Source organism: Lepidochelys kempii, chromosome 15 (genome assembly GCF_965140285.1).
Source record: "Lepidochelys kempii isolate rLepKem1 chromosome 15, rLepKem1.hap1, whole genome shotgun sequence".
NCBI lineage: Eukaryota > Metazoa > Chordata > Testudines > Cheloniidae > Lepidochelys > Lepidochelys kempii.
The window spans coordinates 6,904,303-6,922,466 of record NC_136394.1 but is presented as its reverse complement, the minus strand read 5'-3'; the positions used below and the strand labels follow the sequence as shown (position 1 = coordinate 6,922,466).

General features: G+C 47.8%; 1 protein-coding gene across 6 annotated transcripts in view; it reads left to right on the top strand.

Moving 5' to 3' along the window:
* Positions 1 to 18,164, top strand: part of RBM19 (RNA binding motif protein 19) — a 143,951-nt gene that overhangs the window by 11,085 nt on the left and 114,702 nt on the right. For all 6 annotated transcript variants that reach the window (XR_012155096.2, XM_073313160.2, XM_073313158.2 and 3 more), the window contains exons 2-13: positions 1,152 to 1,334; positions 2,396 to 2,527; positions 2,769 to 2,807; positions 3,423 to 3,645; positions 7,652 to 7,938; positions 9,905 to 9,985; positions 10,348 to 10,426; positions 11,315 to 11,386; positions 13,013 to 13,213; positions 15,934 to 16,064; positions 16,581 to 16,702; positions 17,267 to 17,363. Coding sequence is in view for 5 of the 6 variants with exons in the window: in XM_073313160.2 (XP_073169261.1) it covers positions 1,152 to 1,334; positions 2,396 to 2,527; positions 2,769 to 2,807; positions 3,423 to 3,645; positions 7,652 to 7,938; positions 9,905 to 9,985; positions 10,348 to 10,426; positions 11,315 to 11,386; positions 13,013 to 13,213; positions 15,934 to 16,064; positions 16,581 to 16,702; positions 17,267 to 17,363 (1,647 nt within the window). In the remaining variant the exon portion in view is untranslated. The remainder of the gene's footprint in view (positions 1 to 1,151; positions 1,335 to 2,395; positions 2,528 to 2,768; positions 2,808 to 3,422; positions 3,646 to 7,651; positions 7,939 to 9,904; positions 9,986 to 10,347; positions 10,427 to 11,314; positions 11,387 to 13,012; positions 13,214 to 15,933; positions 16,065 to 16,580; positions 16,703 to 17,266; positions 17,364 to 18,164) is intronic.

Below are 18,164 nucleotides of genomic sequence, written 5' to 3'. Positions count from 1 at the left end.
GTGTTTTTCCTCAGTAGCGTTGCCCGAGCCTTGCCTTATTTGGTTCTATTTGTTACTATTTTTTGCTAAACATTCCTGCCTTATTTATACGTTTTCCAGGCCGAAGCTGGCTTTGGCTAGCAAGCCATGTGCAAACCTGTCTGTGTGCTAGCTTCCTCATGGTTTTGCAGGGTCACAGAAAGTTTAAGGAGCGGAGGGGCTTCAGTTTGCCTGGGCCTAGAGCAAGGGGGCTTCACTGACACTCGTGGTCTTCCACCCTCCCGAGTTAACTAGAGTAGTGCCCAGTGTCACCAACAACTGGGTGAGCATAGCCTTGCGTGGTGGCCCTATGTGCAGAGGAGGGTAGGATGTAGCCCTGGGGACGAGAGGTGAAGTGAGGGAAGGGCTCAACATGGGGAGGGATGGTTAGGGTCCAGGGGGGAGTAGAGGTAAACTGGGGGGTGCACTTGGCGAGGAGGAGGAGGGAAGATTACAGTCGGAGGGGTCCCATGTGGTGCGGCGTGGGCTAAAGCCTTGGCGGGGGGGCGGGGAGGGAGAGGCCAGTGTGGGGAGATATCCCATATTGGAGAAGGGCAAGGAGGGTTTGGGGCCAGGTTTAAGGTGAGTTCTTTGGGAGTAGGGCTGGAGGGACAAAGGCTAGGGGGTGCCCCTAAGTTGCAGGACTAGGGGGCACAATTTGGGGATTGCTCTGCTTTTTTGTTATGAAGGGTCTCACTCTCACTGACCATTATGCTAGGAACCTAACCCTGGTCAAGGGGGAGCTTACTTCTTAGGCTGAGTTATGGAAGTCATGTAGGGGTTGCTGTTTATTCTGAATCAGTGACATACTTGTGCTTTACAAGGCACCAGATACCGAGCCCCTGCTCTGAAGATCTTGCAGGCTGACAGACAGATATAGAGACAACAGGACTGGCTTGCAAACTGAGAGGGAATTTGACTGTTATCAACATAACCTGTGCTTCAGTATTAGGGCGATAAGGGCTACAGCAGTGGTGCCCTAAACATTGTGTTTCTGAGGCACCATAAAGATGAAGTCCTTGTGTAATTCAACTGTGAGCTTTTCAGTGCAAAGACTTGTCTATAAACCACCTACCACCCTTTTGATGTGCTATAAATAATTTGCCTCCCTGGTGCCTGTCCTCTTTTTACAGATGAAGGAGGATCGCTTCCGGAAGCTGTTTGCAGCCTTTGGCACGCTGACTGATTGCAGCCTGAAATTCACCAAGGATGGCAAGTTCCGCAAGTTTGGATTTATCGGCTTTAAGTCCGAAGATGAAGCCAAAATGGCAATGAATCATTTCAACAAGAGTTTCATAGACATGGCCAGAATAACGGTGAGTTGGTCTTAAAATGAAATGTTTGTTTCTCTCTCTGGGAGAAGTTTGCCACTTGATATTATTTTACTCTTTAGGATGAACTAATTGTATTTGTGTCTGTGCAGAGGAGGAGAGGAGATTCACTAAACCCAGCTGGGTATATATACTTCAGTGGTGGAGCCTCGTTTGTGGGGTGATTATCAGGCATTCCAGTGACTTGTGTTAGTAATTATCCCTGCTGCTGTTCATGGAGCCGGGTTTGAGTCCTAGTCTCTTGCTCCCCCACTGGCAAGGGCTAGGAGTACTGTGGAAGCTACACACTAAGGAAAGAGTCCTTTGCCCAGTGTCCAGCCTGAATAAGCATGCCATGTGCTGTGCAAATATTTGGGAGATAAAATCCTCCCCTTCCTCTGTCCCCACGAGCTGCAGAGCAGCTATGGAGCTGTTGGCCACTTGGGCCCAGTGGCTGGAATATGTTCTCAGGGTCCATACAGGGGTTAGGAACAGGAGGATCTGCCGTGTGGGTACTGCAACATGATCAATATGGCATTCCCCCAGCATCCTATTTCCATGCACTCAGTGGGACCATACCAGTTCTTCTGCGAAGGGAGCCACTGCAGAGGTAGGGCACGATCTGCAGCATTTGATCTTCTTAGTTTTGGTCAGGTTGATGGTAAGAGGAGCAGTCAGATTCAGGTGTGCAATACAAATCGAATTGGTTGTTAGTCTGCTCTATCCTTTGCTCCAGCAGTGCTGTTCCAGTGCTAGGCTGATTTAAAGTCTCAGATCTCTGGGCTGAAGTTGTGTACATGCTTCTTAAAGTTATTTAAGAAATTTACATTTTCTCTTGTTCTACGGAGACAATGCACTGGATGACAGTGGAACAGAACAGCTTGTTTGAGTATGTCCGGAAATAATTAATATAATTACAGACTTCCCTCCACTGAAGGGCCATAAACAGATGGTTCTGAATGGGCCCTTAGCATGGTAGTTTCTAAGCCTTTCTGCTTTAAATGCAACTGAAATAATAAAACGTAGGACCTGTTATAAGGGGCCTCCTTGTTGGTGTCTCTTTTCAGGTAGAGTTCTGTAAATCATTCGGTGACCCATCGAAACCCAGAGCTTGGAGCAAATACTCCCAGAAGCCTTCTGCACCAGAGAAACCCACCGATAAGCCCAAAACAAGTTCAGCTCCCACAGAGACAAAGGAAGTAAGTCATACTCACTTTCCTCAGGTATGCAACATGTACATCAGTAACTTTGTCTGTGGAAGTGCACTCTGATGGCTGCAGCAGGGGGTCTGGAATTCGGGGCTCCTGTGTCCTATTCCTGGTTTACCATTCGCTTGTGATCTTAGTGAGCACTTTCTGCCTTTTTCCCGATCTGTATAATGGGGTTCATGGCTATATCTTAGAGAGGCTTTTCTGAACCATGTATGTTTTCTTCTTTCAGGATAAAAAGAAGAAAAATACAACAGGAAACTTAAAAGAGGTGAGTTGAGAAGAGCAGTGTGTGAGAATTGTCCATTTGAGAAGGGTTTGATATAGAAAGGATGGGGTAGAAATTGCTGAGAACTCTCTGCATTGATTCTGTTTTCGGAGCCAAGACTTCTGGGTTCTATTCCCAACTTGAGCAAGTCACTTGACCTTTCTGTGTCTCCGTTTCCTCATCTGTAAAATAGTGAACTTTGTAGGTTGTCTGTGTTGTGTGCTTAAAGTGCTTTGACATCCTCAGGTTAAAGGTGCTTCATAGAAGGGCAAAATACTTTATATCATTAAGAATTTCACTTGCTGCCTCAGAGTTACTGTCTGCACTTGTGTTTAATTGGTAGTATTTTAATTAGGAAGGAGTGCTTCTTCCAGAGCTGTTGATTCAGGTGAGACAGATGGTTTAACTATATCGTATCCTATAATACTGGATGTAAATTCGTGAATGGAGCGTAATTGTCCACATCTCATGGAGGGGAAATCAGCCCTGGCAGGCGAAAAGCTGACGCCCTCCCCTGAGATCTTACCTGCGAGGAATTACACAGTGACCCTGATCTAAACTTGGCTACTTGCCCCTGTGTCTGTCTTCACTGCTCATGTGTGTGGTTTTTTCCAACAGCTGGAAGGAGATGAGGCATTCAGAGAATTTTTGGTGGTTCATCAAAAACGGACGCAAGTGGCCACATGGGCTAATGACACGTTGGTGGAGGAGCCCAAGACAGGGAAATCAAAGCCGGCGGATGACTATCTGAACTTCGATTCGGATGAGTCAGAGGAGCTCAGCGAAGAGGAGGAGGGCAGGAGCAAATGCCACGAGGAGCAAGAAACCACAGGCACCAAAAGTAAATTTTTCCCTCTGCTCTGTTCATCCTTCTCTTCAGTGGTGTACTGATGTGGGGCCTGATCCTGCTGTGTGCTGAGCAGCTCCTGGAAAATGCTGTGTGCCCTCACATCCCATTGGAAGTGGTGGGAATTGCAGTAGTTCAGCACCTCACAGGATCAAGCCCTATATCCCAAAAGAGGAGATACAAACTGTGCCGTAACTATTGTTTCAGTGTGGGTAACAAAGGCTGAGACCCTCAGTCCCTCTCCAGGGAGCCTGAACAATCTGAACTGCAGACTCCCTGGTTTGTCTGCCCAAGTGAATCTCTCCCATTCCCCATCCACCTGGGATTCTGCAGCCACTCTGTTCTCAACCCTTTAATTAACCCTCTTGCTATGTTCTCCCTAACATTCTTTCTGAAGGAGTGACATTTTTCCTGCTTTGTCTCAGACCCAAAGGCTTTTCAGAAAGTTTGGATAAGGCACTGAGCTGGAAGATGTAAGTTTCCATCTCTGGCTCTGCCAGTGACCTGCAGGGTGTCCTGGGACAAGTCACTTCCCTGTGCTTCATTTTCCCCTCCCCTTTGTCCATGTTGTCTATTTAAATTGTGAGCTCTTTGGGTCAGGGATTGTGCATGCATTCAGTACCTAACACAATATGGCTGGAATTTTGGTCAGAGCCTCTAGGTGCTACTGGAAATCATATAATTGACTGAACTGAACTCTTTTTAGGGGACATGTTTAAGTAACTATTACCGATTGCGGTGTCAGTAGAGAGGGTTTTGGAACAAACCTATACATTAAACAGTAATTAGTCACCAGAGTTCTGAAGAAACTCAAATATGAAATTGCAGAACTACTAACTGTGGTATGTAACCTATCACTTAAATCAGTCTCTGCCAGAGGACTGGAGGATATCTAATGTGATCCCTATTTTTAAAAAAAGCTCCCGAAGCAATCATGGCCATTATAGGCTGGTAAACCTAACTTTAGTACCAGGCAAATTGGTTGAAACTATAGTAAAGAACAGAATGATCAGACACATAGATGAACACATTGTGTTGGGGAAGAGTCAACACAGCTTTTGTACAGGGAAATCATGCCTCACCAATCTGTTAGAATTCTTTGAGGATGTCAACAAACATATGGACAAGGGTAATCCAGTGAGCTTGGGCTTTTAGAAAGCCTTTGGCAAGGTTTCTCACCAAAGGCTCTTAAGCAAAATAAGCAGCCCTAGGATAAGAGGGAAGGTCCTCTCATAGATCAGTAACTGGTTAAAAGATAGATAACAAAGTCTAGGAATAAATGCTCAGTTTTCGCGGTGGAGAGATGTAGGTAGCAGGGTTTCCCAAGGATCTGTATTGAGACCAGTGCTGTTCAGCATATTCATAGATCTGGAAAAAAGGATAAACAGATGGCAAAATTTGTAGACAATACAAAATTACTCAAAATAGTTAAGGCAAAAGCTGACTGAGAACAGTTACAAAGTGACCTCACAAAACCGGGTGATTGGACAAGAAAATGGCAAATGAAATTAGATGTTGATTAATGCAAAATAATGCACATTGTAAAATATAATCCTAACTATATACACAAAATGATGAGGCCTAAATTAGCTGTTAACACTCAAGAAAGAGATCGTGGTGTCAAAAAGGCTAACAGAATGTTAGGAACCGTTAGGAAAAAGATTGATATTTTCTGTCTTCTTTTCTTAATGCCACTATATATAGCCATGATATGCTCACACCTTGAATACTGTTTGCAATTCTGATCACCCCAACTCAAAAAAAGATATATTAGAATTGGAAAAAAGTACAGAGAAGGGCAACAAAAATTATTTGGGGGTGTGGAACAGCTTCCATATGAGGTGAGATTAAAGACTGGGACTGTTCATCTTAGAAAAGAGACAGCTAAGGAGGGATATGATCGAGGTCTTCACAGACATAAATGGAGTGGTGAAAGTGAATAAGGAAGAGTTATTTACCTCTTCACATAACACAAGAACTGGGGATCACCCAGTGATATTAATAGGCAGTGGGTTCAAAACAAACAAGGAAATACTTCTTCACACAACACAAAGTCAACCTGTGAAACTTGTTATTGGGATGTTGTGAAGGCCAAAAATAGAACTGGGTTCAAAAAAGAATTACTGTATATACTTGTTCATAAGCCAAATAGTTTTGGTAAAAAAGTGACACATCAAAGAGCAGGGGTCGGCTTATAAACAGGTCTACACCAAAATTTGATGATTTTAAACCCTATGAAATAGTTGAATTGAATATCTAATGCATTGTCGTTTTGTTTACCTGGAGCATCTGCAGGCATGGAGCCCTCAGTTCCCTGTGGCTGTGGTTCGCTGCTCCCATTGGCTGGGAATGGCGAACCACGGCCACAGAGAGCTGAGGGACTCTGTGCCTGTGAACGCTCCAGGTAAACAAAACCTCCCGACCCGCCAGCGGCTTACACTGTCGGGCTGGGAGCCAAAGTTTGCCAACCGCTGAAATATAGGGTTGGCTTATGAAAGGGTCATACAGTTTTTACTATTTTTACCTATCCATCTTGGGGGGGGGGGGGGGGGTTGGCCTATAAACGAACGGGCTGATGAACGAGTATATACAGTAGATAAGTTCTTGGAGGATAGGGCTATCGATGGCTATTAGCCAGGATGGTCAGGCATGCAGTCCCATTCCCTGAGGGTCTCTAAGCCTCTGACGGCCAGAACTGGACAACAGGGGATGGATTTCTCAGTTCTGTTCCCTCTGAAGCATCTGGCACTGGCCACTGTTGGAAGACAGGATACTTGGCTAGGTGGACTGGTCTGGCCGTTCTTATGCGCATTTTACAAATACCTGTGTCCCTTCTATTTTTTAAAGATTTCTCTTTGAATCTTGGCAAACTCGGAGGTGGTTAACATTTTAAATATCAAGAGAGGACAAGAATAATAACCCCTAGCTCTTATCTAACGCTTTTCATCAGGAGATCTCAAAGCACTTTACAAAGGAGGCTAATATTGTTAGCCCCATTTTACAGATGGGGAAACTGGAGAAATGTAAGTCTCCAGTGAATCAATGAACAAATGCACATATATCCTGGCTGTGTACTGTGCTTCAGATTTCAGCTGAGAGTCTCATACTTGTCTGCCTATTGGTCTCCATTTGTAAACCAAACCCCAAAGTCAGCTCCTCTATAGTTGTGCTCACGGCTAGTCCATGCAAAACCACACTTGTATTACTGTAGTTATGGCTCCTTCCCTGCCATCCAATTCCACCTTTGTTCACCTGTCACACCTTGTCCTAAGCTAAGACGAAGTTTTCTGGAGCAGGGCCTGTATTATGCCTGTATAATGCCTAGCATGTCAGTGCCTTGGGTGCAGTTGTGATATGGATAACTAGTAATGAAGAACGCAATAACATGCAGAGTGTGGGTCTCCAGCGTAGCGTGTGTTTCCCTGTCCTTGTGTATTGCTGATCCAACTTTTTAAATAGCAGAGTGTTTTTAGTGCCAGAGAAAGGCCGACAGCCTGGAAAGCCAAAACCTTCTGTTGAGTCCTGTAGGGTGAGCATTAGCAGAGTAGGATTCTCCCCGACAGTGACTTTGTATGGAAAACCCTCAATGGTAGGAGGGAGACATTCAGATCCATGGCCTGTTTAGTCCCATCTGCTGAGACAGTGTAATGCCAATAGCACTGGTGATTTTTGTGATGGGACCCCTCTCTGCTGGGAATCACCAGACCGTCTAATCAGTATCACCCAGCAGCCGATCAGATAGTAACAGCCTCTCATCCTTACCAGCCGTGGCTGGATTTGATCATCTGACCTGAGAAGAGGAAAGGGGATGGTACTGGGATGGAAAACCTGAGCCATCCTCTGGTACCTCCTGTGTGTAAAGGGTGTCTGCTCTTGCAGTAGCCCAGCTGGGCAAAAGGAATGTGGGGGCTCGTGCTGCTATGGGCCATTTGCCCTGCTGGGGAAAAGGGGGGTGTGTGCATGTGCAATATCTGATGCCCATCTCTCTCCTCTCTGGCAGTAAAGAAGAGCCCCAGAGAAAAGGCAGCTGCCAGGCCAGAGCTCTCTGATATGGACTACCTGAAATCTAAAGTGGTGAAAGATTCCTCGTCTTCCTCATCCGAGGAGGAGAGTGAGGAGGACCAGCTGGACAGCGAGCAGCGTGAAGGGGGAAGCGAGGATGAGGAGAAGCCCAGCAGCTTGGAAACTATCGGTGCCCAGGTGCAAAAAGGGGCAGAGCTGGCAGGACATAGCAAAGGGCAGGGGACAGTGGTGGAGAGGAAGAAGACGAAAGGAGCAAAATTGGAGGTATAACCTAATTAGAGATGGGCCTGAATTGTAACTGTGAGTGCCAGCTCCCCTGCAGTTTGGCTCTGGATATGAACTTGGCAGCTGCAGTCCATCTCCGTTCCTACGGGGAGAGATTTCCAAATCTAAAGGTCTGTGTCCTCCTGTCCCTCCCATAACACTGGGTTTGCAATGAATAATCACTATATCTATTCTAAATAGATATATTTGTAAGAGAGGGAGGATGGCCCGGTGACTAGGGACTTGGGAGACATGGGTTCACGTGCCTTCTCTACATGGGATGCTGCCGGGAAACACAGGCATGAACGGGGACATCACAGGGAGAGGTGAGCAAGGTCCCCGTTCATTTGAGAAATCTCATAAAGGCAAGCACCAGAGTTGCAGCCATTCGAGATGCAGCAGACGCAAAGTTTTGGGCCTGCGCCTGATTTTAGGCAAACCCGGATATAACACAGGGCATGGACTGTTTGTGTTTTGGGTTCAGTTCCCTTTTGTGCCACCGACTTCCTGTGCAAACTTGGGCAAGTCACTTAGTGTGTCTGGCTCAGTTCCTCTGCTGTACAATGGGGATAATAGTTGCCTACCTCACGGGGGTATTATGAGGTGCTCTGACAGTACAGTGGTGGGGGCCATATAAATACCTAGGCTTTTGTTTTGTATGTCTCCTTGTTTAGCGTTTTGTTTCAGAGGGGCAATTTTCCATAGTGCTGTCTCAAAATCAGTCCCCTGGGTGGTCAAGTTGTGGGACACCACATGGAGAAATGTGAAAGCAGATTAAATTATTTGACCATTGAAGGGACTGTAACGGTACGTTCCCTTACTGTTACATCCTTAGACACACATTAGGCTGGGTCAGATACTCTGAAATCTTTGTGGATGTAGTTGGAGCCATCTTACCAGCTGCCCTTGTCTAGTATGCCTTGTTAGTCACAGGATGCCCAGGGCATTGTACTAGTAAATGGGAATATGTACAGGATTACTGCCCTTAGTACTGATTAATCCTGTGTTTTACTATCTCACCCAGGTTACACTGTAACTGACTAGATATGCTAATCAAAACTTTGAAAAGTGACTAGAGATTTTGGGTGCCCAACTTGACAGACCTTGAAGAGGCCTAAATTTTAGAGGATGGGTGCTTGGTGCCCTCCAAAATTTGGAGCCCTTTAAGATGTCTCAGGTTGGCCCCGCGGAATCACCAGCTGTTTTATGAACACTGTGTCACCTATGACTTTCCCTGACTGTGGGGGCTCAGTCTCTACGTACCTGAGCAAGGAACAGGCAGAAACTGGGAACTTGTTATACGCATGCAGGCTCAGCCCTTTGACCTTAAATAAGGCAGGAATCTCATGGAGTAACTGAGAGCTGCAGGCCAAACTAGGGCAGATGCTATATGTGGGATCTGTTAGACCCACTGGAGGGCTGAAACCTCGAGGCTCTCTAAGGCAGGGCTTGAATAACCTACTGGCCTGCCAACTAGCCACATCTTCTTGTCAGAAGCTGATATAAAAGATGGGGTGGAGATCCAGGGGTAACCCATTTATGTGAATCCCAGCCCTCCCATCTCCAAGCTTCTGGGATTCCCTGATTGCTGTCCAGGGGTAGAAGGGGTGTTTGTCTTTCATTTCCCATGTGTGCCCATCACTATAGTATTTCAGTGCCTAACTGAACCCTCTACCCCACCTCCGGCTGTTGGAAGGGCTGAAGCGCTGCCCCTCTCTGTTTCTGCCCTATCCAAGTCTCCTGACTCTGTATGTGAGGGGAGGGAGGGAGTCCTCTGTGTCTGAGTCCTTTCCACAGCCTCCTGCTTGCTGGTAAGACTAGCTCTGTGGTATCAGGCCTCTAACTCTCCCATCTTTCCTCTGTGCTGCCGGCCACGGTTGTCTCTTGGTCTGGAAACTGTTCCAGATTAAACCTCTTGCCAAGGATGACTTTTCAAATGTTGTTTCTCACTTTTTCCTCTGTCCAGCTGAAGAATGGGGCCAACCCTAATGCAGCTACCACACCGTATACAGTGAAACTGCGTGGTGCCCCTTTCAGTGTTACTGAGGTATGTGCCCTGCCATCGCAGCCTTACTGCTCCCTCGTTTAGGGCTTAAATCGTGCTTGTAACAGGGAAGAGAACGATGGTCCTTGGATTCCCAAGGTCTAGCATTCAGCAGCCAGCAACTTAAACCATCATGTATTCTGCAGGGGCTTCTAGGTATCTGCAGGCTAATGGGTTAGTTATGAGAATGGAATCTGGCTTGGTATGTTCATACTGTAGAGGGTCCCTTGGACTCTGTCTGTCCCTGACTGTGTTTATGAAAGGTTTTTGTAGTGTCTACTCAGCATTCATAACCTTTACAAAAGTAGGCCTCCGAAATCTGCCCAACTTGCTAAAATTCTTGTTTTCCTCTTTTCTATTTGCAGCAAAACGTTCAAGAATTCTTCTTGCCCTTGAAGCCAGTGGCAATCAGGATTGCAAGAAACGTACATGGGAATAAGACAGGTACTGGCTGCAGGGGTTTGTGCATTGTGGGTGCAGGAGATAGCAGAGATGTAGTTAGGAATGCTCTTTCCTGTGCCGGCCTTTGCTGTCTCCTGTACCTGTGATTCCAAATCACTATGAATTGCCTCATTTCTCATACATCAAGTTCCTTTGACTTGCTCCAATCGCCTTACCTTAGAATGGAGTTATGAGGCGTGACACTGTAAAAATGGTGCCCCTTGCCCTACAGCTCTGTTCCCTGTGTGCAATGAGCCACTTTGACTTGCTTTGCTGACCAGTGGGATTTACTGCTTTCTACAACTCCAAGCTCTGTAGAGTCAAATGGGAGATGGCTTCTGTTCTGGTTCATGCATCTTCTATAGAACTGTTAACCAAATTCCAGTTAGAGGTTCTTTACCTTGAGGTTCAGCTCTTAACCACACCTGGAACTGAGTTGGGTCATGGTTATTGGTGATGGTGCGTGGACCAGAGGGGACCCAAAATGAGTCCAGGGGTGGTAGTATATTTCCACAGTGCATTGTTTTCATAACCTTAGGGGGGTGCATCTTCGATCCTGTCATTTCGAGGTATGTTAAAGTGTATGGAACCCATGGGGTGTAGCTGCCATATCAGTTTTAGACCATTTATGTGCACACAAGCAAGAACAAAAGTCATCTTAAACAATCATTTCTCTTCAATGAAAGAGCCCTTCCTGTCTGAAATCTGATAGTTGTTTTCAGCCCAGAGTCAATTTGTAATGGGAGATAAACACGTGTCTATGGAGATCTAATACAGAAAAAGCTGGCATCATTAGGTTGTGCTTAACTGGCTAGTTAGTGCCAGTGTGCGTGTACATACAAGCATCCGTATAACCTTTGTGATGCTCAGTTGAACCTGATTTCCTTCCAGGTTACGTCTTCGTTGATTTCAGTGGCGAGGAAGAAGTACAGAAAGCCTTGAAACAAAACAAGGAATACATGGGTAAGGGCAGCTTGTAGGTCCTCGTTACCAACCCTGATGGGTCTGTAAGTGTTGTGACGCTCTGCTGTAGGCCCTGTTTGCTGCTAAAGTGTCAAGTGGATTCTGGTCTGTCTCTTAATTTTGCTCTGGCAGGAAATGATGTTGATCATGGTCGCGGGCCAAAAACAAAGAGCAGCATGATCTACAACCCTGACTCTGCAAAAAAGAACAGGAGTACTTGTGGCACCTTAGAGACTAACAAATTTATTTGAGCATAAGCTTCCATTCTTATTCTTGGAATGGAATTCCATTCCATTCTTAGGGCATCCAATGAAGCGGTCTGTAGCCCACGAAAGCTTATGCTCAAATACATTTGTTAGTCTCTAAGGTGCCACAAGTATTCCTGTTCTTTTTTGCAGATACAGACTAACACAGCTGCTGCTCTGAACCCTGACTCTGTTACTCAAATTCATTAAAGAACCAAATGCTAAACTGTTGCAACCTAACCAAGTAGTATGGGGTTGGGAGAGCAGGGCGTGTCATAAATAAGCTGTTGGACTCTGGCCCAGGTTGGTATTGGCTGAAAGCTGTCGTCCTCTGCTGACTGGCTGGCCTCTGTGAACCAAGTTGGTGGATTTCAGTCCAGTAGCCACATCACAAAACCCACCCTCTCAGTTGGGAGTCTGAGCAGAGAGGTCAAGGGATTGGCAGAGTCTTGGGGAGTCTTCCCGTTCCTGCCCCAAAAGTCCCACCATGGCAGTGTGAATGAAGCTTGCTGTGCGGCAGCCTATGCTGTATCTGTATTTCTGGCTGTATGGCGAGCTCTGACCTGTCCGTGTAGCACCTTTCACCCGCACTAACCCTCCTGCAAGAAACCTTCTGGGGAGCAGTCCTGATCTTGGGATCTCTGCTGTATAGGCCAAATGCCACAAGCTTGCTCTCAAAGTCACTTATCTGGTATCTTCAAAAACTTCAGTGCTCTATGATCAGAAGCAGTGGGCAAGAAATGAGGAATGCTGTGTCTCATACAAAATGACACTGAGATTGGTACCGTAGAAGCAGCTACAGTAGAACTGACTTTTAACATGCAGCTCTTTTGTTGCTTCTGGTGTTAGGCCAAAGCTCCATTATGCACTTGGGAGAAGTGTCTTGGTCTTTCCATTTGTCTTAAACCTAAAAACAATGATTTAAATGTGGCTGGGATGGCACAGTGGGTTAGTGCTGGAGCCCTGTGTTCAAATCCTGCTCTTATCCCAGTCCTCAATGAAAGCTGGTCCTATATTGCAAAACCATTATTGTGTGGAAGCAATAGGACTGGAATGGGGAGGGGTCGTGAGAACTGGAATGCGCTGCCCTGACTCTGTGAGGTGTCTAGCCAGTGGTGTTGCTCTCATTTTGATGAGCACCATGCTTTCCCCAAAACATCATTAACGTTCTTCTCACAGAGATGGGGTGGGCTGCATTCATGGGCGTGTGGGGGGTGGTATTCCACAGGAGGTCAGTGGAGTTTTGCCAGCTTACATTGTCAGTAAATTTGGCCCAGTATCTTTAGAAATGACCATATATTTTAATTATCTAGGCTCAGGTCTGGTTGAGGCCTTTGGAAGTGCCTGAGATGTAAGGTTCCCCCTGTGTTGTGTGTGGCAGGTGGGCGCTACATTGAGGTGTTCCGAGAGGAGCGTGGGCTGAAGATGAAGCTCACCCGGAAGGGTGAAGACCAGCCCTGGCAAAGGAGGAAGAAGGACGATGAGGAAGAGGAGGACCTCTCTGAGTCAGGAAGGCTCTTTGTCAGGAATCTCCCTTACACTAGCACTGAGGAGGACTTGGAGCAAATATTTTCCAAATATGGTAGGGAATGGAGCTCCAATCAGCTTCCTGTTTCCCCCCAGAAATCTGAGGGTTAATCATCTTGCCTGGCTGTAAATGCTCATTTGGATGCCAGGGAAAGAGAAGGCTGTGGCACTCTTAGCCTGCAGATGCCCAGATACAAAGGGATGGGCACCATTTTAAAACTAAATCTTTACAACTGGAACCCATTTCAAAACTCATGGTCATGTTTGACCTCCTGGTTTGCAATCTCTGTATGGAGGCCAGCTATAGAGATGGCCAGCTTGGCTGAATTCCCTTCCACCTCCAGGACATCTCCTAGCTCAGGGCTGAGTAGGATTTATGGAGCCCCAGTGTGCCACTGGAAGAGAAAAGCCTGGGTGGTGAACTGCCTCCCCTTCTGGCCCCGGATAGATCTGGCTGGCTTGTTTCCCTGCAGAAAAATGACTTTCTGAAGGGGAAACAAAGGGAAGCCACAAGAGCTGTCATGCGACTTTTTCCGGCCATATGTTTTGGGTGCCCAGGGCAGCCGACAGAGAGGTAAATCACTGTGGGGCAGGAGGCGGGACTGGGGAAGACCCGGCTGGTGGCTCCAACCCTGCGCTGGGCTCCGCTGCTAGACTGGGCTGGGGAGGACAGGACTTCCTCTTCCCCTGCATGGCATCCGGGGCTGGGTCAGACCCACCCCCAGATTTCTCCCCTGGTTGCAGGAAGCTCTGCAAACTCTTCCCCCCACCCCCACCCCTTCCTGCACCCATCACGCCTCAGCTGCAGTGGGGAGGATCCCTGTACAGGGAGCTGCACCCGCATCTGCCCAACCCCTGTGCATCCAGACCCCTTCATACCCAGACCCTCCTGCTAAGCCTCACCACCCCTGAGCCCCACTCCCCCTGCACCCACACCCCTACCCCACTGAGCCCCAACCAGTTGCACCTGGATCCGCACCCCACTGAATCCTACTCCCCCAGCATCTGGACCCCCCACTGAGCCCCCCATACCCAGACCTCTCTGCCGAGCCCTATCCCCCCTACACCTAGAGCACCCTTCCCAAACACCTTAGAATCATAGAATCATAGAATATCAGGGTTGGAAGGGACCCCAGAAGGTCATCTAGTCCAACCCCCTGCTCGAAGCAGGACCAATTCCCAGTTAAATCATCCCAGCCAGGGCTTTGTCAAGCCTGACCTTAAAAACCTCTAAGGAAGGAGATTCTACCACCTCCCTAGGTAACGCATTCCAGTGTTTCACCACCCTCTTAGTGAAAAAGTTTTTCCTAATATCCAATCTAAACCTCCCCCACTGCAACTTGAGACCATTACTCCTCGTTCTGTCATCTGCTACCATTGAGAACAGTCTAGAGCCATCCTCTTTGGAACCCCCTTTCAGGTAGTTGAAAGCAGCTATCAAATCCCCCCTCATTCTTCTCTTCTGCAGGCTAAACAATCCCAGCTCCCTCAGCCTCTCCTCATAGCTCATGTGTTCCAGTCCCCTAATCATTTTTGTTGCCCTTCGCTGGACTCTCTCCAATTTATCCACATCCTTCTTGAAGTGTGGGGCCCAAAACTGGACACAGTACTCCAGATGAGGCCTCACCAATGTCGAATAGAGGAGAACGATCACGTCCCTCGATCTGCTCGCTATGCCCCTACTTATACATCCCAAAATGCCATTGGCCTTCTTGGCAACAAGGGCACACTGCTGACTCATATCCAGCTTCTCGTCCACTGTAACCCCTAGGTCCTTTTCCGCAGAACTGCTGCCTAGCCATTTGGACCCTAGTCTGTAGCTGTGCATTGGGTTCTTCCGTCCTAAGTGCAGGACCCTGCACTTATCCTTATTGAACCTCATCAGATTTCTTTTGGCCCAATCCTCCAATTTGTCTAGGTCCTTCTGTATCCTATCCTTCCCCTCCAGCGTATCTACCACTCCTCCCAGTTTAGTACTCTCCCCTCCAGCGTATCTACCACTCCTCCCAGGTCCTTCACCTGGACCCTCCAGCAGAGTCCCATTACCATTGCAACCAAAAAAACACAACAAGCCCCTGTGTATCCAAGTCCCCCCCCACCTCCACACTCGGATCCCCCACTGAGCCGCCTGTACCCAGATTGCCCCACACAGAACCATCTCAACCTACACCTGGATCCCCCCCTACTAAGTCCCTCCACACTTGGATCCTGCCTTGCTGAGCCTGCCTGCCCACACTTGGATCCTGCCTGCCTGCCTGGTGCGCCTCGCAAGGAGGGGCAGGGCCCTGGGGTGTTTCTGGGGCAGGTCTGGTCCTTGCACTATGTCGGTTGGGTGCAGCCTCACTGCTGAGTCCGTGTCTTGGGAGAGTGGGGGTGGAGATGTACAGTGATCTCCCACCTCTGTGCAGCTGGTGGCCTGTGCTCCCCAATGCCATGCTGGAGCCTCCACATTTATTTGACAAATAATTTGCAGAATTTTAAAATATTGTGTGCAGAATTTTTAATTTTTGACACAGAATACCCTCAGGAGTAGGATGTGGGGGAAGTTGGTATTAGGGTTGGTATTACTGTACCAACTTGGTAAATAAAGGTTTCGGTATCCATGAGGACAACCCTTGAGTAGGCCCAGATTCTCTCCTTGCATGTGCTAAGCTGACCCAACGCTCATGGCTTCGTTCCATCAGCTGGGCTCCTACAGAAGACACCAGCTCAGAACCCTGCTCTGCAGTGCCTGAGAAGGGAGTATATGTCATGGAAAGGATTTGCCTTTTGCAGGTCCCCTGTCAGAGATCCATTTCCCCATAGACAGTCTGACCAAGAAACCCAAGGGATTTGCCTTCATCACCTACATGATCCCTGAGCATGCTGTGAAGGCCTTCGCAGAAGTGGATGGGCAGGTGTTTCAGGTACAGTGACTCTAACTCACCTGCATGGTTAGGTTGAGGGGGAGGGGATGTTCGATCATAGGGATTATTGCCAGAAGGTCAAATGCTTATGGTGGTCCCACTGTGCACTGCTAATTGGGATGCCTGATGTCCTCAGTGCATTGAGGAATAGAGTGCTGTTAAGATGGGAAGTGCTAGGCCAGCGGTGTAGCAGCACCAGTTTGCGTGGGCCAGTGGGTTCAGAAAACTCCAGGCTGCTCTTAGCACGGTGCCATGCAGAGATCACCAAAGGGAAAAAGTTTGGAGTTTGTTGATCTTTCAAACTCCCTGTTGGGCTGCTCTGGTGAGTTGCTTTGATGCCAGCCTGGAGCAGCAGAGGAGAAGGAGGTCCTCTCAGGTCAGGTTGAAAGGCCATTGTGGGAGGAAGTTGCATGGCAGTGCTGCACTGACGGTAGTTCATCTTACCTTGAGGCAGCGAGACTTTCTTTTGTGAATGTGGATTCAGAGGCATTAGGTCCTATACTCTCTGTCTCCTAGGGCAGGATGCTGCATGTGTTACCTTCCACCATAAAGAAGGAAGAAGGGGAGAACCTAGATGCTGAAGGATCCTCTTCCTACAAGAAGCAGAAGGAGTCCAAGGACAAAGCAAACAGTGCCAGGTACAGAGGGGGGCAGTGTCACACAGCAGGATCCTTTTGTTTTAATATGGCACTAACTGCAGAATTCCCCTTTGGGACCAGACTTGAAATGTGTGCGGCTTCTTTAGGGGGTGTATTAAGGAACAGGGCCAGTCAAATTACTGTTACGTTGCCCCTTCCTTGGCTCTAATGTCCTGGCATCTTCTCTCTTTCTGTCCTCGGCTCATCCAAAGAACCGGGATCTTTTTTTGGCTCATCCAGGTTGCCTTACCAGATCAGTCCTTCTAATCCAGTATCCTAACTTCAGCAGTGGCAGGCTACACAGAGCCCAGCCAATGCTCTGTAACTGTTTAGGAGTGAAGAATGTCCTATTCCACTGAAATGCAGCCTCTCTGTTTTCTCTCCCACTACTTACAACCCACTTGCTCCCCCATCCTCCTCTACCCTTCCTCCCATTCAGTTTGTGATCCTTGTTGTCCCGCTGAGTGTATCTTTTCTGTGTCGCTCTGAGGCAGATGCCAGTTGGAAGGTGTGAACGATCTTACGATTTAGGCCTCATTTTATTTTCTCTTCCTCCCCCTCTAGCTCTCACAACTGGAACGCACTGTTCATGGGCACGAATGCTGTGGCGGATGCAATCGCACAGAAGTACAATGCCACCAAGAGCCAAGTGCTTGATCATGTGAGTTGGATTCTAGCTGGGAAGCATCGTTTCAGTCCATGGATGGAAGCGTGTGGGCCTGCAGCTTAAAGGCTGCTGCTTTGGGTGTCTTTCTTAGAAGGCTCTTAGCACGCTTCTTGGTACCATGAACTAAGTTTCCCTTAGTACATGTGTGCATGGAATGGCTCTTAACTCAGCACTAACAGCTAGATGTGGGCGGTATCTGGGAGTTCATCTGAATGGGGGGTCACTTGCAGAGTGCTAAATGAAATACAAGGTATATCCAGGCACCTGGGTCATCCAAGGCAGCTCTTTTTACTTAGCAGTTCCTGATGTTCCTTCCTGTTCTCTGGCGCGGGGGTTTCAGTAGCGCTCAGCATTGGCCTAACGCTGCTCCCATTGAAGCCAATGGGAGTTTTCATTGAGGTCGATGGGAAGCCAAGTTAGGGGGATGCTTGGTGCTTTTGAAAATCCCGCTGTGAGTGATAAGTGGGAGGCTGCAGCAGGGCGCCAGGCGGGTCCCATTGGTGAACAGGGGTAACAGGCAAACTTGGGCCAGGTGGATCAGACTCTGGTTCAGGAAGCAGGAGCCCCCTCTCTCAAGCAGGTAGCATGTGGTTTCTACCCTCATCTCTAGGCTAAATGAGGACATATTGGGGAGGAGTTAATGAGTCTTACATTGGGTGTCTCAGGCTTTAAAAGGAGCAAGTATGTTTCACAAAAATCATTCCTGGCTCTGCCTGCATAATTGGAGCAGTATTCACATGTGCCAGCCTTTCACCTCGGAAGAGCTGCATTATTATAGTCCACTGAGATCAGAAG